General features: G+C 35.7%; 2 protein-coding genes across 2 annotated transcripts; one reads left to right on the forward strand and one right to left on the reverse strand.

The window, feature by feature from the left end:
• Positions 1-4,256: 4,256 nt before the first annotated feature.
• On the reverse strand, positions 4,257-7,533 carry FOLK (Phosphatidate cytidylyltransferase family protein). Its single transcript, XM_088255772.1, has 6 exons — positions 7,123-7,533; positions 6,101-6,168; positions 5,890-6,021; positions 5,023-5,138; positions 4,752-4,866; positions 4,257-4,661 (listed from the first exon to the last, which is right to left on the reverse strand). The coding sequence occupies exons 1-6, from the start codon at positions 7,486-7,488 to the stop codon at positions 4,484-4,486; spliced, it is 975 nt and encodes a 324-aa protein (XP_088111898.1). The 5' UTR covers positions 7,489-7,533; the 3' UTR covers positions 4,257-4,483.
• A 12,114-nt stretch (positions 7,534-19,647) lies between these two features.
• On the forward strand, positions 19,648-22,438 carry LOC110758664 (pentatricopeptide (PPR) repeat-containing protein). Its single transcript, XM_021960576.2, has 2 exons — positions 19,648-20,912; positions 21,398-22,438. Exons 1-2 carry the CDS (start codon positions 20,184-20,186, stop codon positions 22,169-22,171), a joined length of 1,503 nt encoding a protein of 500 aa, XP_021816268.1. The 5' UTR covers positions 19,648-20,183; the 3' UTR covers positions 22,172-22,438.
• Positions 22,439-24,593: the final 2,155 nt, after the last annotated feature.

Genomic DNA, 24,593 nt, shown 5'->3' on the forward strand with positions numbered 1-24,593 from the left:
GCTACCACAGTTGACAGTTCATCACTCTCATGCCACCCTTTTCCAACATAACTCATTTATTGAACTTCTTTTCCATTGTTAGCTCAAGGAGACATTAAAGACACAACATTCCCTAAGATCCACACTCTCTCTGTGTTGTTTTGAGCCTGGTGACTTTTAACATCAAAAAATAGGGGATATGAAGGAGAAAAACTTATTTGCAACGGTAATAATACTGTTTTGCTATATTCGACCAATAATGTTATGTCACGTAGAAGTGTTATCACGTATATCATAGTGTTATTGGCCAAAGATTGCAAAATAGTGTTATCACCATTTCTTGAAAGTCTTTCTCGATATGAAGGCTTGATGGACCCTCTTTTGGGTAGTCTAACAACTATCGTGTCAATAAAGCCTTTAAAAAAAAAATCTCAACAATGAATGAACGACGAGTTTATATTTAAAGCTATAATATTAATTAATAAAAATACACATTTTTTTTTAATACAAGCGATAGTCTAAACCACATGAGAAGGGAAGTCTGTCACACGCATACACAACCAAGATGTCATAGGGGTTTGAATATGAGACCTCTGGTTTGCAAGTCAATGCCATTTTTCACTGAACTATACCATGTTCAAGAGTTGTATAGTGAGGGCTTTAGATGAGACCCTATCTCTTAACCGTAGATCCAAATTGGTTAGTTTTGATCCAAAAATTAAGAGATATGATCTCAACTAAGAACTTTAGATAAGCCCTCACTATAGAATGACTCCGACCCGTTAACAACATATTATTTATAGTAAATTGAGCTTAGACCCATAAAATTCATTTTAAATCACCTACAACCCTTTCCTTTAGTTTTCTATTTAAAATACCCAATTTTTTCAAATAATACCCGATGACTAGGATCCAACTAAGCAAGTTACCTAATATAACCTAAAATCTGATTTATTGTATTTTTCGGATTCCAAAACTACCCATATTTATGACTTAATGTGTTATTGGGGGTGTAATTAATGACACACGTTGAATTTGGAAAGATCACCAAATGGTTGTAATGGATGTAGGAATTAATTTGGAAACTTATTTGAAATTAAATATTAAATTCAACATTAACGTATTAGTAATGTATTTTACCACTAGTAATCTATTTTTGAATTAATGTTGTTTTCCTTTTATGAATTATGACTAGTAATCTATTTAACATATTAGTAATGTATTTTACGACTAGTAATCTATTTTTGAATTAATGTTGTTTTCCTTTTATGAATTATGACTAGTAATCTATTTAACGTATTAGTAATTTAAATTCAATGTTGAATTTAGAAATTAATGTTGTTTTCCTTTTATGAATTATACGACTAGTAATCCATTTTATTATAGTTTTATGAATAATAGTGTACATTTTAATTATGTTGAAAAATAATTTGATAATCTATTTATTGTTTGTTTTTTGAAAAACATTTTTTTTTAAATGAACCTATTTTTTCTCTAAATAATGTACTCTTTTTTTCTCTAAATAAAGCACCTATTACTTGTTTTATGAAAAATAATTTGATCATCTTTTTATTGTTTGTTTTATGAAAATAATTTTTTTTTTAAATGAACCTATTTTTTCTCTCCAAATAATGTATCTATTTTTTTTTCTCTAATAATGTACCTAGTAAAACAATTTACCTAGTATATAGAACCTATTTTTTCGCTAAATTTTGTATCTATTTTTTTCTCTAAATAATGTACCTTTTTTTTTCTCTAAATAATGTACCTATTTTTTTTTTTCTCTAATAATGTATACCTAGTAAAACAATTTACCTAGTATATAATGAACTTATTTTTTTTCTTCTAAATAATGTACCTATTTTTAATTTATAAAAAATGTGCATAAATTTCAATTATACAACGCAACTACCTAGTAAAACAATTTACCTAGTATAATGTACCTATTTTTAATTTATAAAAAAATGTGTATAAATTTCAATTATACAACGCACCTATTTTCTATAAATTATTGTGTATCTATTTTTAATTTATGAAAAATGTACGGAAATACCAATTACAAAGTAACTGACCTATTTTTTTAAAAAAAATTTGGTAAATAATATACCTATATATTTATATTTATATTTTTCATATGTACATTATTAGACATGTAATTTACATATATATATATATATATATATATATATTTTTGGTTTGCAATTTTAGGGGGCGATATGTTAGAGGGAATGGCAACCCGAAGAAATGGGGTGATTGATATGCTATTAATAGGGAGTTTTAATTACAATTGTAGCAGTTAATGAAATGCTTGGAATTAATTATAAATAAAATATGAAATATGATGGCAATGATGTAAAAACATAGGAATACTACGACCTCTTATATCTTACTGGTCATTTAAGTTTGAAATTGGATTTTACACATAGATTTATAGAATAATGGGTATATATCTAGGAAATAGAAATTGTAGGGACCTATATTGGACAAGCCCTATTATTTATATGTGAACTTCGACAGCACGTCGAATTGTAACGATCACACAAAAAAATTTATCGTTGTACACATGCGATAGATGAAGCCAACACGGAAAGAAACGAATAAGATAGAAAAACAATGAAGCAAGCATGGCCCCCCAATTCTGGAGTCTGAATTCCCTAGCAGCCTTTCAAAATTGGGCCAAGGTGATAGTCCCACTAACCGACTAGCCCACCCTCAAAAGCCAACTGAAAAGACAAAAATTGGAATAAGAAAAGAAGCTTGGCCTACGTGGGCTCAGAAAAACCCAGGATAGTACGTGTCACACTCCATTAATGGCAATGTGACATCTATACGATAGTCAAACATTTCACACTTTTGTTACTGCCAAAACTGAAAAACCCCCACATGGAAAATCACAATACCTTAGCAAGTAAGAGAATAGAAATCTAGAGATGATGAAGAAACCGACATCAACAGCAACATGGGCACTTGACAAATTGCTTAGCATGTCACCTGCCATGGCTCCCAACCAAGACCAAGACCAAGATGGGATTCTCTTCTTGCGTGATAGGCACTTTGCCTTGCATGGGGAGGTCATGATGGTTGTTGTGGTTGTTATCTTTGCTGCTTTCATTCTCTGCCTTCTTGTGCTTCCATGTCTCAAGCGAGCTAAGAGTCCTCGACCGCGATTGGATTCAGTTGATGAAGAAGACTCAGCTGTTGTTGCGAAGCCATTCAATTGTTTCTCACTGTGGTTGAAGAAAAAGAGGACAGATGATGTTGGTGCACAGGAAAATGGCGCAGCAGAGTTGCCATTGACTTCTTCTAGTTCATAACAAGTAATTTTGTTTTTAGAGAGATTTGCATATGGGGGGACTTGGTAAGTGCAGAGCAATTCTTTTTCGGCCTTGTCTGGCTAACATGTAATCTGGGCTGTGGCTGTGATGAGCCTTCCATGATGTCTGTGTCACGGTTAACTGTCCCTTATCTTGTGTTTTTATAATGTTTGAATTGTCAATCACACACCTAATATCTTCTATGTTCCATTATTTGTTTCTTGTATATAATTATATTTGCTACTTGAGTTAGTTGTCTCTTTTATTTTGCACCGTTAGTTTGGATGATTGATTTGTTTGGGAAATCAGAAGCTATCACTCTCTCATTAAGGAAGCTTGGAAGCTTGAGTTGGTAGGCTGACCTTATTAATCATTTGAACGACCAAGCGGCGGATATTCCAAGTTCGTAGGAGACGAGCATCTTTGATGCCTCTTGGCTCAAACTAGGAGTGGGCATGGATTCCGGCCGATTCAAACTGTAGTGGTCGGTTTGGATAGGTTTTAAACACACAAATATAAATTCAAACAGTTCAAAACTGGACGATAATGATTTCTTTAATTGCGTTTTAAACCGACCTAAACCAAAACAGTTCTTCAGGAATCCTGATGCCTTTATAATCATAATTAATGTGAGTGGTTATAACTGTTACCAAATGATAATCATAGTTAATTTACATAACACCTGGCTTGGATTAGGTGGCGTGATAATGCTACCTCTCGGTTAAATCTGGTGAACAAATTTGTTACCATTATCCTGCACGCCGTTTCGTCACTAGGACTGAAAATACAGCCCTTACTTCATTCTTTTGTGCTCCTCCTATCTATGATTTGAGTGTTTTCTGGGACTCAAAACATGCTAAAATCATAGAAGATGTGTAGCAAACATTTTCACTTGGTTAATTGTGGGTAAAGACTGTAAATAAACATAAAACACGTGCATTGATGCACGCTGAATGCCTCCGATTACAAGAAGAAACACAGTTGTCTTATTCATGCGGCGCTTATAAGTCACCTGCATTGTCATGAATTTTCACAAGAGAGCATCAAGGTTACATCATTTATGGGTACGTTATTATCCGTTACAGATCGTCAAGCTAAGAAACAATGCTATAGTACACATATTACAACACCCAATCAAGTTGGCCAAATGCAGTTGATTCTTTCGCCACCATTTACACGGATTACCCAAATCAGAAAACCAAACTGCCGACTAATATAGAAGTAAGTGGAACTGTTAGGTTGTCATCAAGGTCAGTGCTTATCGGGAGTGATTCTACCAGTGCCGAGGCAAGAGACACAACCAAGAAACCCAAAACCATACCCCAACTCTCCTGAACAAATCCAAATCTGGAGAAATAGTGCATATACCTGTCAACATTACCAACCAGTAAGAAACATGCTAGATTCTAAGGTTCAATCCAGTTCTAAACAGCAACAAAATAAGCAAGCAAAAGTTACCCGATAGATGTTAAAAAACCAGCAGATGCCATTGCAACACTACCAACTATGGATTTGTTTCTGTTGTACGGAATTTTCCGAGTACCAAACCGTCTACCAATAATGTCTGCTAAACCTGAAGGAAGTAAGTAAAATCAATTTTAATCCTTCAATAGAAGTTTGATAGAAGTCCTGAGCAGCTTAACCATGAAATCAAGTGTTTTACTAGAAAAGCTAAAAGTCAACCTAAATCAAGACAACAGAATGGACAAACTGAATCAATTAGATGTACCATCTCCAGCACACAGATTGCATATAAGAGCAATTGCAATGGGGGAGGTTCTCCAATAGATTATACAAGCCAAAGTTATTGTCGTGGCATAGTACAGTGGCCCCCTTAGAAGTTCCCTGATGCATGAAGGAAAGGGAAAATAAGAAATCATGTATGAAACTTGTTAGGTAATCAACAAATTGAAATAAGTATAAAGCAAACATTGTTTGTAGTCTTCGCTCATACATGGCTTACTTGTAGAAATTTGGTTCCCACCAGCAGGCATCAAAATTTCAAGGGCCAACAAATTGGTAAATAACCATAACCTATTCCTCTGCTGACCAATGAGAGGAAGTAGTTTCCTTTTGGAAGGATCTAGATTGGGCTATGTGTTGGGGAGTTGGGTAATGAGATAATTGGGTCTTCCATCATGTGGTAATCTCCAGCGTTAATTTTGGGATCCAGTTGTGAAGAAAGTAGAGAAGAGATTGAAATGCAGCAAAAGAAAGTTCTTATCTAGAGGCGGTAGTCTTACATTAGTTTGATCAGTTTTCACTTTGAGAAGTTTGTTGACTCATCATCTATCCCTTTACAATCCCGAGAAAAGTGACAAACAGATTTGAAAAACTAATGAGAGATTATTCGGGAATGTTTCGGAGAAGAGAAAGTAGGTCATTTGGTAAGGTGGGAAATTGGATTCTTGCCACTGCGTTTGTACTTGTTTTTATCTTATATTGATAAAATTATTTTGTGTCTCATAAAAAGAAGGGTCAAACAGCTGTGTAGCTACCTAGGAAATTAGCAATGAACTCTCCAGGTGGGACCAAGTCCAAGGACAGAGTCACTCCTATATGGGTTTATAGCAGAAAAGTCTTTCAAAATCACTACCTGTAGTCTCCATATCTGCTCATTGATTTCACTGTTGCTTCATCTTTCCATATACCGAGTCCCAATAGAAGCATACGGAAAATATTGATGCCTGGAGTAAGAGATGCTAAAAATGCTCCTTGAAGGCCAGAACTGTAATTATACGTAGTACCTATTATCAGTCAGATGCATGGTAAAGTTATTACAATGACTTATTTAGTCATGAGATTACCTGAATAGCGGCCAGCAAAGCATGAAAACTAGGCCAATGCTTACATGCACAAACTTTCTATTGAGTTTCTACAAAAGAAAAGATAACATACTCTTAGATGCACAGGCTTTTAGGACAGCAAGTTATGCTAAGAAGGAGAAGCTATCTGTCACAATATAGAAATTGAAGCAGAACCTGTGATAGGATCAGATTTCCCTTCTCCTACATGTGAAGAAGGCAAAAGGCATGCAAAAGTCTAAAAGCAATAAATTTACAAGAGCAAGCATGTCCCTAGTTAGGCTAAGAATTAGAGGGATGAGATCTTGCAGACGACAAAACTGTAAATACTGATACAACTCCTCGATTGTAAAACCATCTATCACACTCCATCTCAATTGATCACTCCCTTGTTTGAGGTATAATGAGACCTAATGACAGTGGATCCCCTTGCTGTAGCTTAAGTTCCCTAGCAGACAGACAATCTAGCAAACCCACTAAAATCAGCTATCAAAAGATGGTAAAAGATGAATAATCTGAAAGCACTTTCAGCAGGGATAACTACTACAGGCACACAGACAGTGAACCAGCAAACACTCACTGGTTAAGTTCATACAAGCTCACTCTTCAGCTATTACTTGCATAGGAAAATGCTAGCGGCCCCTTTTAACAAAAAAGCAACAACATTCAATCCTGCTACATGTGGCATGCTTTTGCTCCCCATTCTTCACATCAGCAGCACCTTTAGTGGTACAACCAATTATATTTCCGGTATACTTAAGCATAAATAGTATCTTTTGGAAGTTGTCAGTACACTAATTGAGGTGAGGTTTACAGTTTCAATTTTTAACCAATTTTGTAAAATCTTTTAGCTATGGTTCTTAATTATCAACAAAATCAGTGTTTTCCCACAAATCAATCAGAACCCAACACAACCCACCAAATTAGACGAAAAATTGTATATCGAAACAGAAAACGTATACAAACACGTACAAATACTCGTTACACTGGGTACCCAAAAGAGAAGAGAAAGATGGGATTTTGACCTGGTCGAAGACCCCACGTTTGGCGGTCTCTTCCCACAACAGAAGGAAGAACAGAGCAACACCACCGGCAATGAAGGTGGCGCAAATATCAGCGACGACCGGGTTTTGAGGAAGCATAGTGGCGGGAGCTGACGTCACTTGGCGGCAAGGACTCCGATGCTTGGTGGTGGTTGTTGTTAGTGGGTATCTGAGTGTGCCAGCGAAGAGAGAGTAGGAGGTAATGTCTGAGATTGATTTGGGAGTGAGAAGAAGAAGATCAAGTCTAAAGGTAGAAGACGGTCGAAGTAGGTGTCCTACCTGGCACGGAAACGAACATGGTGTGCCTATGCCTATGCCTACTGGATCTAAGGCGCGGCAAGAGTGCATTTTTGCTCCTATCAAATGCTCTGAACCAACTTACCCTTCCCCTTTTTGCACTAGCCTTTTTAAAATATATATATATATATAAAAATTTTGTTTGTTTTTGTGTAAATTCCACTTGTACTATAAACTTTTAGAGAAAAATTAGTGTAAGACCGTTATGCTGTGTAAAATTAGTCATTGCCACCTCCAGTAAAGTTATCCGTTTGAATGGGAGTATACGCTGACGCAGTTGTATTTGACACGTGGCTGTAATTGTGGTATTACCGTATCATTCTATAATTTCTCCCGAGATGGGTTGGCTATTATTTAATTTTCCTGGGCTAGAGCCTAACAAGTCAGTACTGGGCTAGAGCCCACTCTAACTCAAGCGTGGATCCACCTTTGCACATGAGCAACCCACGTAAGGAACTATTTGATTTTAAATTGGATGCTCTAATTCTTAGCAACATGTCGAGCGGTGATTTCTTTTTTCAGGGAATATATATTAAGTATTTTACTTATATATGTCTTTTAAAAAAAAAATCAAAATACTTATATATATAGGGTAAGAGAATGCTATCTACTTTGCCCTTTATACATTTTTCTATTATGTGGTTTGATGATCAAAACCGTCTATCTTCTAGGTCACCAGTAAAGATTATTTATGCAAAACATCAGACAAATAAAAAATCATTTGGCCATCGAACTGTTTTCGAATAAATAGACGAACCCTGGTGTTTGGATTAGACAATGAATTATCACACTATTAATCAAATGGCAAAAATGATTTTCAATTTGACTGATCTTTTTCATGAATGACCTTAAAAATGAACAATTTCGATTATCATACAAATTGCATAATAAGAAGGAGAAGGGGGAAGACACAAAGCAATGTAGCTAGTGTTTTCTATCTAAGGTAATGCCCTTTCAATAGACAGTCTGGCAGTATGGAATGTTCATCTTGCTAGATACTGAATATACAAATCAAATATTCAAAAAGTATTGATGTAAGCAATGATCGAAATTCACAGTATGACAATATATAAGTATTTTATGTCGCCAAACTGTCTATTCTGAATCTGGATCATTGATCATATTAATTATTGCAAGAATGTGTGTGGTACAAACTGGCAATGTGAAAATATAAGCATTTGTTTGGCGGCACAAGAATATTGCAATTATTCATGAATCTAATATACATAGTAAGTGTGAACTATTCTACATGGCTCATGAACCGATACTCTGCACGAGCTTATACTTTGCATGTATGTAGAGAAATTATTGCGTGCGCCCATTGTATATAATTTTTACAAGGTAATCGAATTAAGTATATAATTTTTTACAAGGCAATCATAGTTATCGAGAATACAAAAATTTGTACCCTGTAATTAAAATATTTGATACCAAACACAAATTTACATTGGAAACTCTAGCAGTCTATGGGGCATAACCTTAATGCATGCTCACCTTACTAGTCCAATTGTGACAAATACCAAACCATTGAGAAAAATGTATTTGAACCAAATACTTAATTAGTATATGTAGTGTGTCATATACCATGTGTAGAAATTATATTAGAAAACATATATATATACTCCAAGAAATGAAAATAAAGATAAAGATGTAGCCCTAGTAGTATAGTAAAAAAAACAAATCAATTGATCCGGATTAGAATTAATTGTCAAAACTATTCAGTCAAAACAAATAGTTCATTTTGACAAAATTAGTTGCTAAATTTCGATTTTTTACTTACGATCATACGTGTTTCAAAAGTCACTATAATTTTGATTTTATTTCAACTTATACGATCCCATGTTACTTAAATATAAGAATTAATTAAGATACATAATTATATGGAGCCAAGAGAGTAAAAATGGTAATTTTGATTAAAATGAAAGTAAAAACAAGACAACTAGAGAAACTATAGCTTGTTCATATCCAAGATTCTCTTGTTATTTCTTTTTGTTTAGTATCTATAAAAAGGGACATATAGAGAACCCTAATACTCACTTGCTCTAATCATTTTTCTTTTGTAATGTTGGTATCATATGAGTAATAACATTCTAGGCTTTGGTTTTCTAGGTTATAATTAATGTCATTTTGGCTAACATCTGTTTGGCTGCTTGGCTTTTTCAGGTGACAAAGATACAAATGGAGAGCTTCAACAAGAACACAAACTCCCAGCTTCCCCCACTGACACCTCTGCCACCCTCTCATCTAGGGTGGCAGAGCTCAAGCGCCAACTCTCCCATTATCCCATTGGCACCACCTTCCTATAATATCAGTGGTAACGCAGCTGACAAAACCAAAGGACTTGCACTAGCACTAGAAACTACTCATGAGCCCAACTTTGAGATCCAGATTGTTGATCTAGAGGATGATGACCTTGAAGAGATGGACGCCAAGCAGCAGAAAAAGTTTATTATCTAGCCTTCTTACCATAGATCTCCTTTCCCTAAATATTTAAGAAATTAAAACCGCGGTTGGAAATTTGAATTTTGACCTTTTTGTTAAAATTATAAGATCCAACCCGAAATTAATTGGTAATAGGTGGAGAGGCTCAATATCTTGTACTTAAGTACAAGTCAGACTTTGACATTCCATAAAACTTAAAACATGAAGAATCTAATTATACTGTAAAGATCCGCTCAAGAAACATGCATTTTCCTTCTGTCTTTTTCTAGATCCAATAATTTTTAAAAATGTTTGATCTGTTTTCTCTAGGGTTTTGGCTAGCAGAGAGTATTCACTCAGGTATCGGATCAAGCAGGCTGCATATGTTACGAAACTCGAAAGCGAAGTGAAAGTACTCCAGGTAACTTGCATCTCGTTCGTCCCGACATAAATTCTCCTTAATTATATGTGTTGTTCCGTTGTTCCACTTAATTTATATATGCATGTAAGTGTTGATCCTTTGCACACACATAAAAAAAGAGTTTGCTACATGGATGTGGGATTTTATATATACATCATGTGTGCAGACTGAAATAGCTGTCAACATTCCGAGAGTCAAATATGCGTGTCATCGTAATAAGTTGCTGAGAGCGGAAAACCATGCAATGAGACAAAAGCTTGCTGCCTATACTGACGAACTTAAGTTCAAACAAGGTTTCTCTTCTCTCTCTCTCTATCCAAATCTAAACACCGTTTTTGTTATTTGTATCATCTCAATTGATCATTTGCGAAACAAAAACATCGGCATATTATTTCAAATTTTCTTGATACATACATGAATGAACATAACCAAGGGTTAAACTTAAATCTTTGGGTATATGCAGCTCAGCATGAGGCACTGGTGAAGGAGAGAGACTATTTGAAGCAGCTCCATCAAGCTCTTCTACAACAAGGAGCAGCTGAGGCCTTCAACCCTCCAGATTATCAAATGGACTTCAACCCTCCACCAGATTATCAAATGGCCAATTTGGGTCTGGACCAGCCTGGATTTGGGCTTGGACTTGCTGATCAATTCACCGGGCCAGCTGGCCTGGTTGACACTCTGATGCCGAACCAACCTGCTGATGATCTGAACCAATATGGCTGGCCTGGACAGTCGTTTGTGGAGATGAATGATTTGGACATGCCTAATATGGGCACATTCATCGACCCTTTTGAAATGAATCATTTGGGTATGGACATGGATGATCACATGGCCATGAATCCGCTTAATTAACATGATCAATAATGATGATGATGATGATGATGGTGATCTGCATGACCCAGCTGGGCCCTCCTTCAGGTTCATGTGAAATTTCATATAGAAAGTCCTCCAGCTAGCTTGGTTTATTAGTAGTATTTTGTTGGAATTTTCCGGACACATATCCATGTTTTTGTGCATGGGATTTTAATTTTCTTTATGTTTCTTGCTTAAATTAATGAACTCAGTTTGGTGTTTGTTAAAGAGACACATGATTAATAATATTATGGAGGGCTTTTGTTTCCACTCGTTTACATTACTTGAATTTGAATTATTTACTTAGTTAATAGATCCATTAATTCTTCAAGTAGATTTTTTTTAAAATTACCCAAGACTTTAAAAAAGAAGAAAATTTTGAAGTGGTTGACATAACAAAATGACTTTATTTTTGTATAAATTTCAGGTTGTTTCTTTGTCAATTATAATTTGTTGTATGATAAATGAAATTGATTAATGAAGTATATGCTAGTCCTTTGTTTGTGGATTTATGTTGGGTAAATACCACGAGGTGTCCCCACATCTGAATGGTGGGATTAATCCCCGCTCAGGGTTTGGTTTGTCCTTGACCACAAAGTGCTTCAAACGGGTTTCGAACCCCTGTCATTGAGGCACTAGGTAATTCACCAGTTGAAGGTGGTAGTTTGCCAACTGCACCACACCTTGCGGTTTGTTTGTTTGTGGATTTATTTCTTATGTGAACACATAAAACATTGTTTTACACTATAGTATTTTGAGTAAATTAAAGGGAACTGATTTTCCCACTCCCCTTTTGTCTACTTACATTCCATTTGTTGAAAATTGTATGTTCTCACGTCTCTTTTATTCACTTACACTCTCTTTTATGTTATAATAAAAAATATTAAAAAAACAAAAAGGAGTGTAAGCAGACAAAAGGAGAGTGAGAAAATGATCACCCAAATTAAATTAGTATAAGTAAATTTAATCATTTAGTCTCTTTCTTCTTTGGATTTCTAGCATCCATTGTACCAAAACCAAAAATTAATAATTTCTTATTAAAACCATGACCCAAAACATAGTACCATATCTAAGTAAAATAGGAAATATACAAATACATAAAGAAATGTTGCCTTGCTTGACAGATTGACACATTGTAATACTAAGACTGTCAATGTGAACCTTTGGTTAGGTAGATTCAAGATTCAATAGATTAGGTAAATTTCTTATTTAAAATGACAAACTGTCTAACGAGAAAACATTTTATGTATGCACTGCATCCAGACAAAGCCTAAAATCTTCCTTTCTCGTTTTTTCCTTCTTTGCTGGGTGTCCCAAGGGCATGTACCATTTGGTAGCTATAGGATTTTTTTCCAGGACATATATCTAGTGTGTCTATGATGCCATTTAAAGGATATCCAGAAATTTCTCGGGAGGGGGGCTTGTACCAAAGATATTTTTAAGGTGCATTTTATGTTTCCTAATATGAATTTAGGTTAAAATCAAATGAGTTCTTATTTTATCTGGTTATATTTGAAGCTTTCACCTATCCTAATTCTAACTCATTAAAATTTGAATTAATTTACGTATATTGTAGGATGCTGAGGGTATAGCTTAGCTCAACCTTGAGGCAAAACATTTCCCAAGTACGATTTTAAACGTAAAAGCTCACATCATAATTAGTCCCCCTCCTCCAAGGCCCAGCACCCGCTCCCACCCTAACAATGTTTAATGATATCAACTCTTCAATTTTTTAAGTTCTTCTTCAAATAAGATCATATATGAAAATAATAATGATTCGTGAATAAATAAATACAGTTGATGAAACATTAATTGCCATGTACGATAGGAACTAAAGCCCTAGAAGTACTCTAGTTTTTCTATGAAACAAATGGTGCATGTTGATATAAGGGTTGGTGCTCCAATATGCATACATATATAGAGTTATTTGCACTAACCCTTTTATGTTTTCGGCTGTTTCACAAAACTCCCTAAGGTTTTGGAAATTACCCAAACACCCCCTAAGGTTTTAAATTATTTTCACAAAACCCATTGTCATTGATTTTCGTCAAAAGATTGATGATTTTATATAAAAAAATTCTCCAAATGACAAAGTTAGCCTTTGAGTTTAGATTGCACATACATTCATTGAGGTTGATTTTGTCATTTGCACACATTTTATTAGATGAAATCATCAAGTTTTGAACAAACAGTCAACGAAAATGGGTTTTGTGAAAACAATTTGAAACCTCAAGGAGTGTTCGTGTAATTTCTGAAACCTCGGGGGATTTAGTGAGAAAGTCAAAAACCGATGGGGGTATTAGTATAAATAACTCTTTAAACATTGCATACATATACAATATATATTAACAAATTATAATTAAAGACACTTGTCATCTACCTCTAAGTAAGTTGTTGGATGAAAATGTCACTACAAAAAAAAAGTGGTAACAATCATCATTATTTGGTGACAATCACCCAAGCAAATGTCACCAAATGTCACCAAATAATGGTGATTGTTGCCACTTTTTTTTGATAGTGTGTGATGGTTTAAGAACTATATAATTTAGTTACATGCTTTTAAATCGTTACCCTACATATCAACTGTTCAATTTTAATGAAATGCTAGCGTAATCTTATATATGTCTCGTTAAATTAGGTATATGTGAGTCCGCACTCAACATTTGATGTAGAACAGATAGTTGAGGTGAAACCGGCAAGTTTCAAGTTTGGGCCTCAAGCTCCGCTTTGGGCCCATGACCTACCGTTTTGAAGGGAACAAATGTATGGGCTTTTTTGGGTGTTCGAGATTGTTTAGCAACACAAACGAGCCTTTTAATATTTTGCTAGTTTTTGGAAACTTTTGTTATTTTTCCTTTTTAATTCCTTTTTGATTCCTAGGGTTTCTAGGAATATTTAAACCAGCTTTAGCACTTGGCTAGGGGATGATGTTATCATTCTAAATTCAATAAACGAGAGGTTTTCTCATATTTGGTGAATTTCATACTTTGATTCTCTTAGGCTAATCATTTGATTGCCTTGTTACGTTGTCAAGTTGTGTCAATATTTGTGGCTAATTAATAACTTATACTATAATTAAGAGAGAACTCAGTACGCGGAGACAAATATAACCGTCTAACCTTGAACATGGTTAAAGATAAATACAAATAACTAAATTTTAACTAATTATATGTCACTTTTAATTTCTACCCACTTATTAATTCTTTCTCTCGCACAAATTACTTCATCTCTCTGATTCCGTTGTAACTTCCATATATCATACTGCTCATGCATCGTATCTATGTGTACAATGTTTATAGTATTTTATACAATGTATTTCTTTAAAAGATCTCAAGAACTTCTTTTCTTTCCACTTGTATCCAATCAAACCATGCGAAATTCCACATGAAAATCGACCTTGGATTTGAATGCGGCCTTGGAGTCATATGAGAATATGCATTTTTCATCGATGCTTTTCTATTGGTAAAAGGGTAACAAGAGATTTTCTTTAGATCTTTCTTTGTTGTAGATTAATGCATGCCTCATTTGTATTTAAAGACATAATTTTTTGTTTGCTTTCTATTTTTAATTGTGTTTCCTTAGCTTCTTGTAAGATTTACTTGAACCAAGTTTTTGTGTAGGAATTAATCTAGAGTTAGAAAAGTCTTTACATGGCGGAGCTAGAATTGTAAAATTGGGGTGGCCGAAATAGAAAATAAAGTATATAAAATACATATGATTTAAAACTTACATGTTAGAGTTAAATATTTCGAACTTAATCATGTCTAATTTATTTTAGAGAGTCCATTAACTTAAATTACAAGTTGTCAATTATTAAGTATATATAATATATAATATTATATATAATATGGTAGAGGGAGGTAAAAAATTAGGGGGAGCCAAGGCCACTCCTGGCCTAGAAGTGGCTCCGCTCTACAATGAATTACATGAGAGCATACATATATATATATATATATATGCGTTACTTTATGTACCTGGATTTTTTTTTTCTTTTGTCAATCAAGCCATTTCTATATATAAAAATGATTGAAAATCCTTTAATTTTTCTTGATCCTCAGACCAGCAAGATTGAAAGCTAGTAACCTTAAGTGCATGTACTTCACTAGTATTAGGATCTTATTGTTGAAAATTTATTCAATGTGATGTCAGGCAGTCCACATGGCACAATGTGGCTGATGATCATATTGTTGTACTGTAATGATTAGGGCTAATCCATACCTTGCGTCAATTCATCAGTTTAATCCATATCAATTGTCTTCATTACAATTAGGAAAAATGTTTAAATTGAAATTTTTCATACAACGTTCTTCTCACAACACATAAAGGGTTGGCACAAAACAAACCTGATCGAGATGAGGTTATATACATGGAAGAAATTTTGAGGAAACCCCTTTAAGGGAAAACCAAGTTCAAATATGTTAAGCACCATCAGCACTTGTCTAAATGATGCTCTGCAAATTGACCAAACTACCCAACCCTACCTCAATCCAACATGATTTGTGTAAAAGACTAGTTTTGTAATTTGATCTATTAGATTTTTCAAATTGAGACTAAATGACAGCTTTGTAGGCGCCAATCAATAATGTGGGGGGATGGTAATATTTGGTAATTTTTCTGTATCTTGTCTGTATAAACATAGGTTAAGTGTACACATTGATTTCTGAGTGCTTTGTTCTCCATCACAAATTCCTGCTCTCCCCTTTATAAGGACATTATTTCTATACTCCTGGTGTGTGTCTGTGTTTTCTAGCATTTCTTGTTTTCTTTGCAAAGAAAGAGAAAAAGGAGAGAGTGAGAGTAAAACTATGGATCCAAACAAGAAGCTTAGCTTTAGCGAGGGATTTGGATCATGGGCTAATAGACCCATCGACCCGAGGCAATTCTCAATGATGCCTCCACCCAACCTTCCTTTACCCCCAACTGGTTCATTTCAAGGGTGGAGACAACAACCCTACTGGATGAGCCATGCTGAAGGAATGGGTGGTGCACGCAGCAGTAGTGCCAATAACATCCATGGCCAGTTTTCGGAGCTTAATCCAGGGATTAATGCCCTTAATCCCGGGATTAATGCTGGCATTGCCAACAGGCTCAACAATATTAATACCACTCCTTCTATTGCAGCAGCTGGTAATAATGGTGGAAAAAATCCAAGCTCTGATAGTGATGATGACCATGCTAATGGCAAAGCCAAAACTGTAACTGTGGATGGTGTTCAGGTCAAACTGGGCAAAAACGCGGACGCTGAGGCCATGGATCCAAAAAAGCTAAAACGGTAACCATCAACTATATACATTAGTTTGTTGTTCACCACATTAGAATAATTTTGTTTGTACCACTTTAAATTTGTTGACCACCTCTTTAATAGAGTCAAGTCATTTATGTATATTGTATTAATGTGGGTCCCAATTCTACTTTTATTAGAGCAGGAAAACTTATATAAAATAAAAATAACACTGTTTTGCTATTTCCGGTCAATCACAGAATGTCACGTTGAAAAGTTATCACACGAATGACATATTGTGATTAGCCGAAGATAGCAAAATAGTTTTATCCCCGTTTCATGTAAGTTTTTTTCCTATTAGGGGATTTTGTTAATAAGGTACGTAGTTAGAATATGTGGTCCAAATATATAACAGTAATTTTAGGTAACGTATTATTTTTGTTATTATATATCTAACATTTTCATGCGGATATTTGATGGTTTTTTTAGAATCATTTCAAACCGGGCCTCGGCGCAGAAATCTAGACTGAAGAAACTACAATATATCGCGGAGATGGAAAGGAAGGCGAAGGCTCTAGAGGTAACCATTGGGAGCTCTCACAGAAACCATACGATTCAGATATTTCCCTCAACATATATATGAATTAACTCAACTTCAAAATACATTGTATTTGCTACTTAATTTGAGTATGAAAAAAATATCTTAAATATAATTATTTGATATCTCATTTAATGTTTGTGTACATAGGCTCAAATAGCTTTTTTAGCTCCTCAAGTTGAGTTCTACACACACCACAAGCATTATCTACAAATGGAGCAAAAGGCCTTGAACCAACAGATAGCTGCTTACGCCAGGGACAAGTTAATGAAAGATGGTAAAACCCTAGCCAGTACCCCATATATATCTTCACCATCACTGATGGTTTATATATAGCCCCTTTCTATTAAAGACTTCTTCAAATAATTTTATTTGATGGACACTCTTTAGGGTACTTCACAAAAAAAAAAAATAAGCGATCCAAACTGTCTATTTTTCAAGTCTTCATTCATAGATCATCCTTACAAAAAATCAGACAAATTAAAAATCATTAAAGCATCTAATTGAGACAAACAAAATCACTTAACACAATGCTTCAAGATATCATATTCAATAATTTAATTGAATAGTCAAATAATATTGGATTCAAGTGATTTTTTGTAGAGATGATCTTTAAATGAATATCTACAAAATAGACGTTTGGATTAGTGAAATACAATGCGGGATGGGCTCTACAATGGTGTCCCTCAACCGAAACTCTTTGTATATATATATACACAGAGGTAGTTTGTGTGTTGGATAATGAAAAATGTGTTTTAATTTGGCAGCTGAAATCGAAGCGAACAAAAAAGAGGTGGCCAGGCTGAGGGAACTGCAGTTGAGCCAACAGAAGGCCCGCTTGCAGGCCAACGCAAATGAAAGCAGCAGGTTGATGAATTGGGAACAGGCAAGGTTAATGGAGCAGATGGCAAATTCAGGCCTTAATCAGTCTGGTCGACAGATGGAACCTTCAAACTCAAGGAAAGGTAAAAATAAAAAAATAAAAAATTATATCAACTTATATGAGGTAGCTAGCTAGATATACTAGCAAATTAAGTCCTTGATTTGAACCTTGTACAATTTATCTCTCGTCGTTCGTACTATTTTTCTTTCTGCTTTCTAGTTGCTTCTACGAAGTAGCATTTAATGTAAAATACGTTTTTCACTGTTAGATTGGTGAGTTTACTTTTCCTTCGTTTATGCAGCCAGATTATACTTTAGACAAAAAGAATAGATGTGCGAGTGAGTTCGAATCCCCCTTCTCCTAGTTTAGATTAGATTAAATTAGAATATCGTTTGCGTATAAAAAAAAGAAGAAAAATAAATAAATAAATATTCACTTCAATACAGATTTATGGAACTTTTGATAATATTAGGAAATAACACCAAAAAGCACCTGAGCAGTGCTTTTTCTTTTGGGTCTTTTCCTGTTTTAGAACATATCCTTTTAAACAGTCTCTTTTGTATATAAGTAATTGAGAGAGGATTATATGTTTTTCCTTTTAATTTATCTCTCATTTTCTATACAGAACAAGCTGGAGAAAGAGCAACAGAAGTGAAAGTGCAGAAGCAGCTCAATGTGGCAAAAGAGAAGGAGAAGCAACAAAACCAAAGCCAACAAAACCAGCTAGGGCAGGCCTCGATGGCTGGTCCGGATCCCGGGGCGGGGCAAACTGAAAATGCGAGCTCAAGTCAACCCAAGCCAGAGCCCAAGGGGAATGATGATGATGATATGAAGTCAGAGGATGGTGTGAAGGAGATGGAAGGTGTGGTGACCTTTAAGACCGAGCCGAACCAGAAGGAGCATACCTTCATATGAAATTTTATGAATTACATGGATTTATGTTGCTTTGTCTTTGGTTTGTTAGTTGCATTGTTTCCTTAGTAGTTTGGTGTGGCTTTTTGTTTTGTTCAAATACAAGTTGTTGGACTTTCATTTCTTTGGTTTTTTTGAATGGAGCTTGGACTCTTCTAATAATAATAATTAAAAAAGGATCTTGGCCTTTTATTTTGTGTTTAATGCATTTTATCCGTGGTGGGTTTGGATTTTTATTTTGGAAGTTGCTTGGGCTTGCCAGATATTTGGCCAGAACAATGATTAATAAAGTGGGTTTTAAATCGCTACCAAAAATAAAATTATTTTCATTGATACCTCATACCATTGTTTTTTTTTTCCATTTTTACAACATCTATGAGCTTTGTAATTTTACATGAGGTTTTTAAAAAAAATATATATATATATATAAGCGATAATATAAATTACAAGGGAGTGGAGGATTCCTTACACATACAATACCAAAGTGCTATGAAAATTCCAACCTGAAATCAATGATCTGCAAATTAAGACCCCAATTGACCAATGTCCTCAGATTTTCAATTGTTTTTACAAGATTCTTTCAATAATGTTTTGTTTAAAAACTATTGATGTTATACAAAAATTCTTCAAAATTACACCTTGGAATGTACGTGCAATTCAATGTTTGAGGTTAACTTTGGATTTGGAGAAATTCTTGTGATCAGTAAAACACATGTGAGAGTGGTCAATGGAAACAACTCACCAAAATAGCCGTCCACAGTCGTCCACGTGTCCACAACTCAATCAGGTATGACGCGCAGCAGAGGAGCATTTCTCGTATTCACACGTGGCCGTTCCGCGCCAGATTCCGCCGAGTAGTCTAACTTGGGCCACGTCACCTGGCGCAACGGTGAAAAAAAATCTAGAGAAAGGTTTGGGTGTCAATGTCACACAGGACAGTGGTGGCAAAGGCTCTCTCGGCCGTTGCAGGAGCACCTCACAAATCACGATCAATCCAAACCCTCCTAAATTCTCAATTTTAACTTTTATAGGGTTTTTGATGATCACACATCCGGCACATGTCTTCGGGCTCTCTCTCATTCCCTTTGCGTTCCTCGTCAATTCTCCCTTCTATTTCAGCTTGTCGAGCTGAAAATCCTAATACCCAGTTTGGTGGCCGAGAAATTTTAGGAATGAGAGAAAGAAAGTTAAGAACTTTGAATATTTGTTCTGGGTTTTCTTGAAAATTAAATTCCAGAGCGAGGCAAGGGTAGGCTTTACTTCACGGATGAATATTTGATAGCTGATATACCACTCTTTTGACTCGGTTGACGTGAGGTGTACTTTACAGCACGAAGCTTAAGATTCAAAATTTTTGTTTTCTTTTTAACTTCCCTTGATTTTCTCGGCAGCCAAACGCAGGGTATATTGTTTGGGTTTTCTCAATTGAAGAAAAATGGCATCTGCTCAGGGGCTTGCTTCGTTGACCCACTCGTTATTTTCAGTTAAACGGCAGCGTTTTATCGGTCTCCGTGGTTTCTCAGCACAATCCTGTGCTAGGATTTTTCCTAGAATCTGCAAGCACCAAAAACCCAACTTCATCGTTGCGAAGTCGAGTAAAGTTCGAGACTTTAGGCTGTTCAAATCTGTTGAATTGGACCAGTTCCTGACTAGCGACGACGAGGATGAAATGGGTGAAGGTTTCTTTGAGGCGATTGAAGAATTGGAGCGAATGACAAGGGAACCCTCCGATGTTCTTGAGGAAATGAACGACCGGTTATCGGCCAGAGAGTTACAGCTTGTGTTAGTCTACTTTTCTCAGGAGGGTAGGGACTCATGGTGTGCGCTTGAGGTGTTTGAGTGGCTCCGAAAGGAGAACCGGGTCGATAAGGAGACGATGGATCTTATGGTTTCCATAATGTGTAGTTGGGTCAAGAAATTGATTCAGGGGGAGCACGACACTGGGGATGTGGTTGACCTTCTTGTGGACATGGATTGTGTGGGTTTGAAGCCGAGTTTTAGCATGATGGAGAAGGTGATTTCTTTGTATTGGGAGATGGGTGAGAAGGAAAAGGCGGTTCTGTTTGTAAAAGAGGTGTTGAGACGTGGAATTGTGTATTCGGAGGAAGACGATACAGATGGGCATAAAGGAGGGCCAACTGGCTATCTTGCTTGGAAGATGATGGTAAGTGCTTGTTTAGTACTGTTCTCAATATTATGCTGTTGAATTGTTAAATGTATTAATCTTCCCTTACTAATTTAAATGCTGCTTAATTTGCGTTGTCCACGCTTCATTTTTAGTGATAAAATTTTCGGGTTGGGATCACTTTGGCTTTGAGTTGAATTTACCTTGTCCGCACTGAATTTTTAGGACAGTGTGTCCAGTTTTGAAGAATTTGGCGGCTCTTTTCACTCACAGTGCTAATGTTGTTAATAGATTATATAGATCAAAAGGATAATAGTTTGATTCTTCAACCCGTTATTGTCATCGGATTATACCCAATGGATACAAGTTGTCAATGATTACTGCTATACTGTTGGTTAGTTATCTGAACATATCTAGGTAGAAAGGAAAACTGTTAGCACTAGTTTGGGCTTGTAAGGTTTGTTCTGAAATCTTTAGAGTTTCCTAAGTTTATGTGAATGAAACTATTGAATGTGTTTCTGCAGGTTGGGGGCAACTATAGGGATTCAGTGAAGTTGGTGATTCATCTAAGGGAATCTGGGTTGAAGCCAGAGGTCTACAGCTACCTCATTGCAATGACAGCTGTGGTTAAGGAACTAAATGAACTTGCTAAAGCTTTGCGCAAGTTGAAAGGTTTTACAAGGGCTGGGCTGATAGCTGAATTTGATACAGAAAATGTTGGGCTTATCGAGAAGTATCAGTCAGATCTTCTATCTGATGGAGTACAGTTGTCCAATTGGGTGATTCAGGAGGGAAGTTCTTCACTCCATGGGGTGGTTCATGAGAGGCTCCTGGCAATGTATATCTGCTCTGGGCGTGGACTTGAGGCTGAAAGGCAGTTGTGGGAAATGAAACTTGTTGGTAAAGAGGCTGATGCAGACCTTTATGACATTGTTTTAGCCATCTGTGCTTCCCAAAAGGAGGCCAGTGCTATAGGACGGTTGCTTACGAGAACAGAGGTTACCAGCTCTCTGCGTAAAAAGAAAAGCCTATCATGGTTGCTAAGAGGGTACATTAAAGGGGGACATTTTGATGATGCTGCAGAAACAGTAATAAAAATGCTTGATTTGGGTTTGTGCCCGGAGTTTTTGGACAGGGCAGCTGTGCTGCAAGGGCTAAGGAAAAGCATCCAAGAATCTGGTGGTGTAGATTCTTACCTCAAACTTTGCAAGCGCCTCTCAGATGCCAGTTTGATTGGACCTTGTCTTGTATATCTGTTTATAAGGAAATATAAGCTTTGGATCATAAAAATGCTTTAAAGCACTTTGGGGGGAAGTACTGAGAATTTAGAAGTATAGTTTTGTTGGTCAACATTTTATAGCACAGGAACCTAAATCCTGCTTGCTTTTTACATGTTAATTTTGTATAGTTATGGATGGCTACAAGATTTGGCACGACCAAATCCTAGAGGCAGGTTAACTGTGTTGTGCAAAAATTGTTCTTGAATGTTTTGTTCTCGGGGATCTTTCACTTGTGTATATGGTGGCTGCTGTGAAACATAATAATGAAGTTTCAACACTAAGTAATTAAGTAGACTTCATATAAATGCAACAGGTATGTTTCTGCGGTTTCTCGATTTGTTCTGAATTTCTAAGTTCAAACTTCTCATGCATCTGTGTCCTTGACTTGCAGTTTTATCATAAAATTGATTTATCGATAATATGTGTTTAACAGTTGTGTGATATATGTTTCTTTTGTTGCATGGTTCTTACATCTGTTGTATGCTTGTGTGCATGACTAAATACAACTATGCTCTCCCGGGGCCAAATTTATGACCAAGGCCATTTAAACATTCCCAATAACTACCAATATTCTTCCTAGTTCTACTGATTTCATCTCATCCTTTTGGTTCCAACTCCTCCTTGAACTTTATTATGCTTTCGAAGGTCGCATCACGAACCGATCAGGAATGGTTGGTTTGCTTCTTCACTCGGCTGGCCTTTCGTTTCTTTCATAGCAGCACATATCCTGGGGTGCATACTGGAGCTGGTATTGTTTTATTTTATTTCCTCTAATTATTGTCTTTATAGCCAGTCATTTTAATGCTTAATTATATAAGTATAAAATTTGTAAGGAACCATAATCGAGTGGGTGCCATCTATCTTCTTCACGTGTGAATTATGTGATGAGTTTTGAAGTTGATAATTGTATGTAGTTTGTATTGCCTGCTGATATGGGAGCCGTATAGCTGGAAATCCATTCATGCTGTTTGCTAATTATCTAAAACATGTCTGATGCATTTATGCCCGTCTTCTTTCAGCCACATCTATTTTCCAATCTAATCTGAATTCATTTATTTGTATCCGGCGCCATCTTGTTTGACCTTATTCTATTGAACTTGTGATAACGTGACCCAAAATATTGTTGAACTTGTGATGACTGTCCTAAATATTTGACTAACATGAGCTGCGATACGGTTAGTCGCTCACACACTGAGTTGTGCTACGGTTAGTCGCTCGCATGCTGACCGTTGATGTGTACATTCCATCGACGGTCAAAAAGCACCCACGTGGGGGAGGGAGATTGTCCTTATCAAATTCTTAAACGTAGTAGAAATTTATAAGTTTCACAAGTACATATTGTTTTAGCAGACAATACTATCACTTACACAAGTTAGTGCAAACTGGCCTGCTGTCAAGAACTGGTGAGAAACAATGGCACTTTCAGAACACTCACATGGGTCTTTTAGACACGCCTTGTAAGCACGTGATCATATTTCCTGGCTCTTTTCTATACACTGTTTGTGATCTGGTTGGCCTATATTATTTGTTTTCCCCTCTGCCTTGTTATTATTTGTTGTGCTAGCATAATTCTTGTTTTTTTTTTAAAAAAAAAAAAATTTAGATAGGGTTGCAAGTTGCTGTGTTGTCGTAGACACAGATGCTCAACTAACTTCCAATATATTTTTGCCATTCAATATTTAAAGGTATGAGTAAGCTAGTGGCAGGAGAAAGACCACATAGTTTAAATTATCTGATTTATGAAAAGCAAAAATAAAATAAAATAAAAATAAAGAAGGTGTATTTAGATCTAATGTCTTCCTAACCCATTAATAATTTATTAATTTGGTCTATTCTCCCTTGCTTTATTTATTAATATTGATAAGTATTAGCTCCTTATTGTGATAATTCATGCATAATATATACAACCTAAGAGTTGGGATTTTTATAGGGTGGTGCCTTATGGTCCTTTAAAACCAACTTGTAGGACCATGTTTGATTTTGACATTTCACCATTGCACCAAACTATTCATTTTATTTGAGGATTTTCTCATCCCTACAACTTGAAAGTGAAGCTTTTAGAACAGAAACTATGCGCAAAATGCTTTTGTAGTCTGCTTCTGCAAGTAGTCCTTAACTAAAAGAAACCATCAAATTGCATTGTTCGTGAGAGGATCAAATTCGTACTGTATCGGACTTTAATAACAATTACATGAAATTTATTTAATAATAACTAGGCGAGATTTATGTTCATTAAGGCTCGATGCATTTATCTTGTTTAAGGAAAAGATTTCTCATGATAGAAATCAGAATTTAGTAAGTGTAACTAATTCACTTCTAATGTTGGTAAAGAAAGAAGTTTGCCTATTATAAGAATCTATTTGGTGCGGATGTGACGCGTGAACTTTTGTAACTACATTTCTTTACAAGCTTACTCAATGCCAAGGACCTTTGCTTAACA

This window comes from Prunus avium, chromosome 6 (genome assembly GCF_965620075.1).
Source record: "Prunus avium chromosome 6, drPruAviu1.hap1.1, whole genome shotgun sequence".
Lineage (NCBI taxonomy): Eukaryota > Viridiplantae > Streptophyta > Magnoliopsida > Rosales > Rosaceae > Prunus > Prunus avium.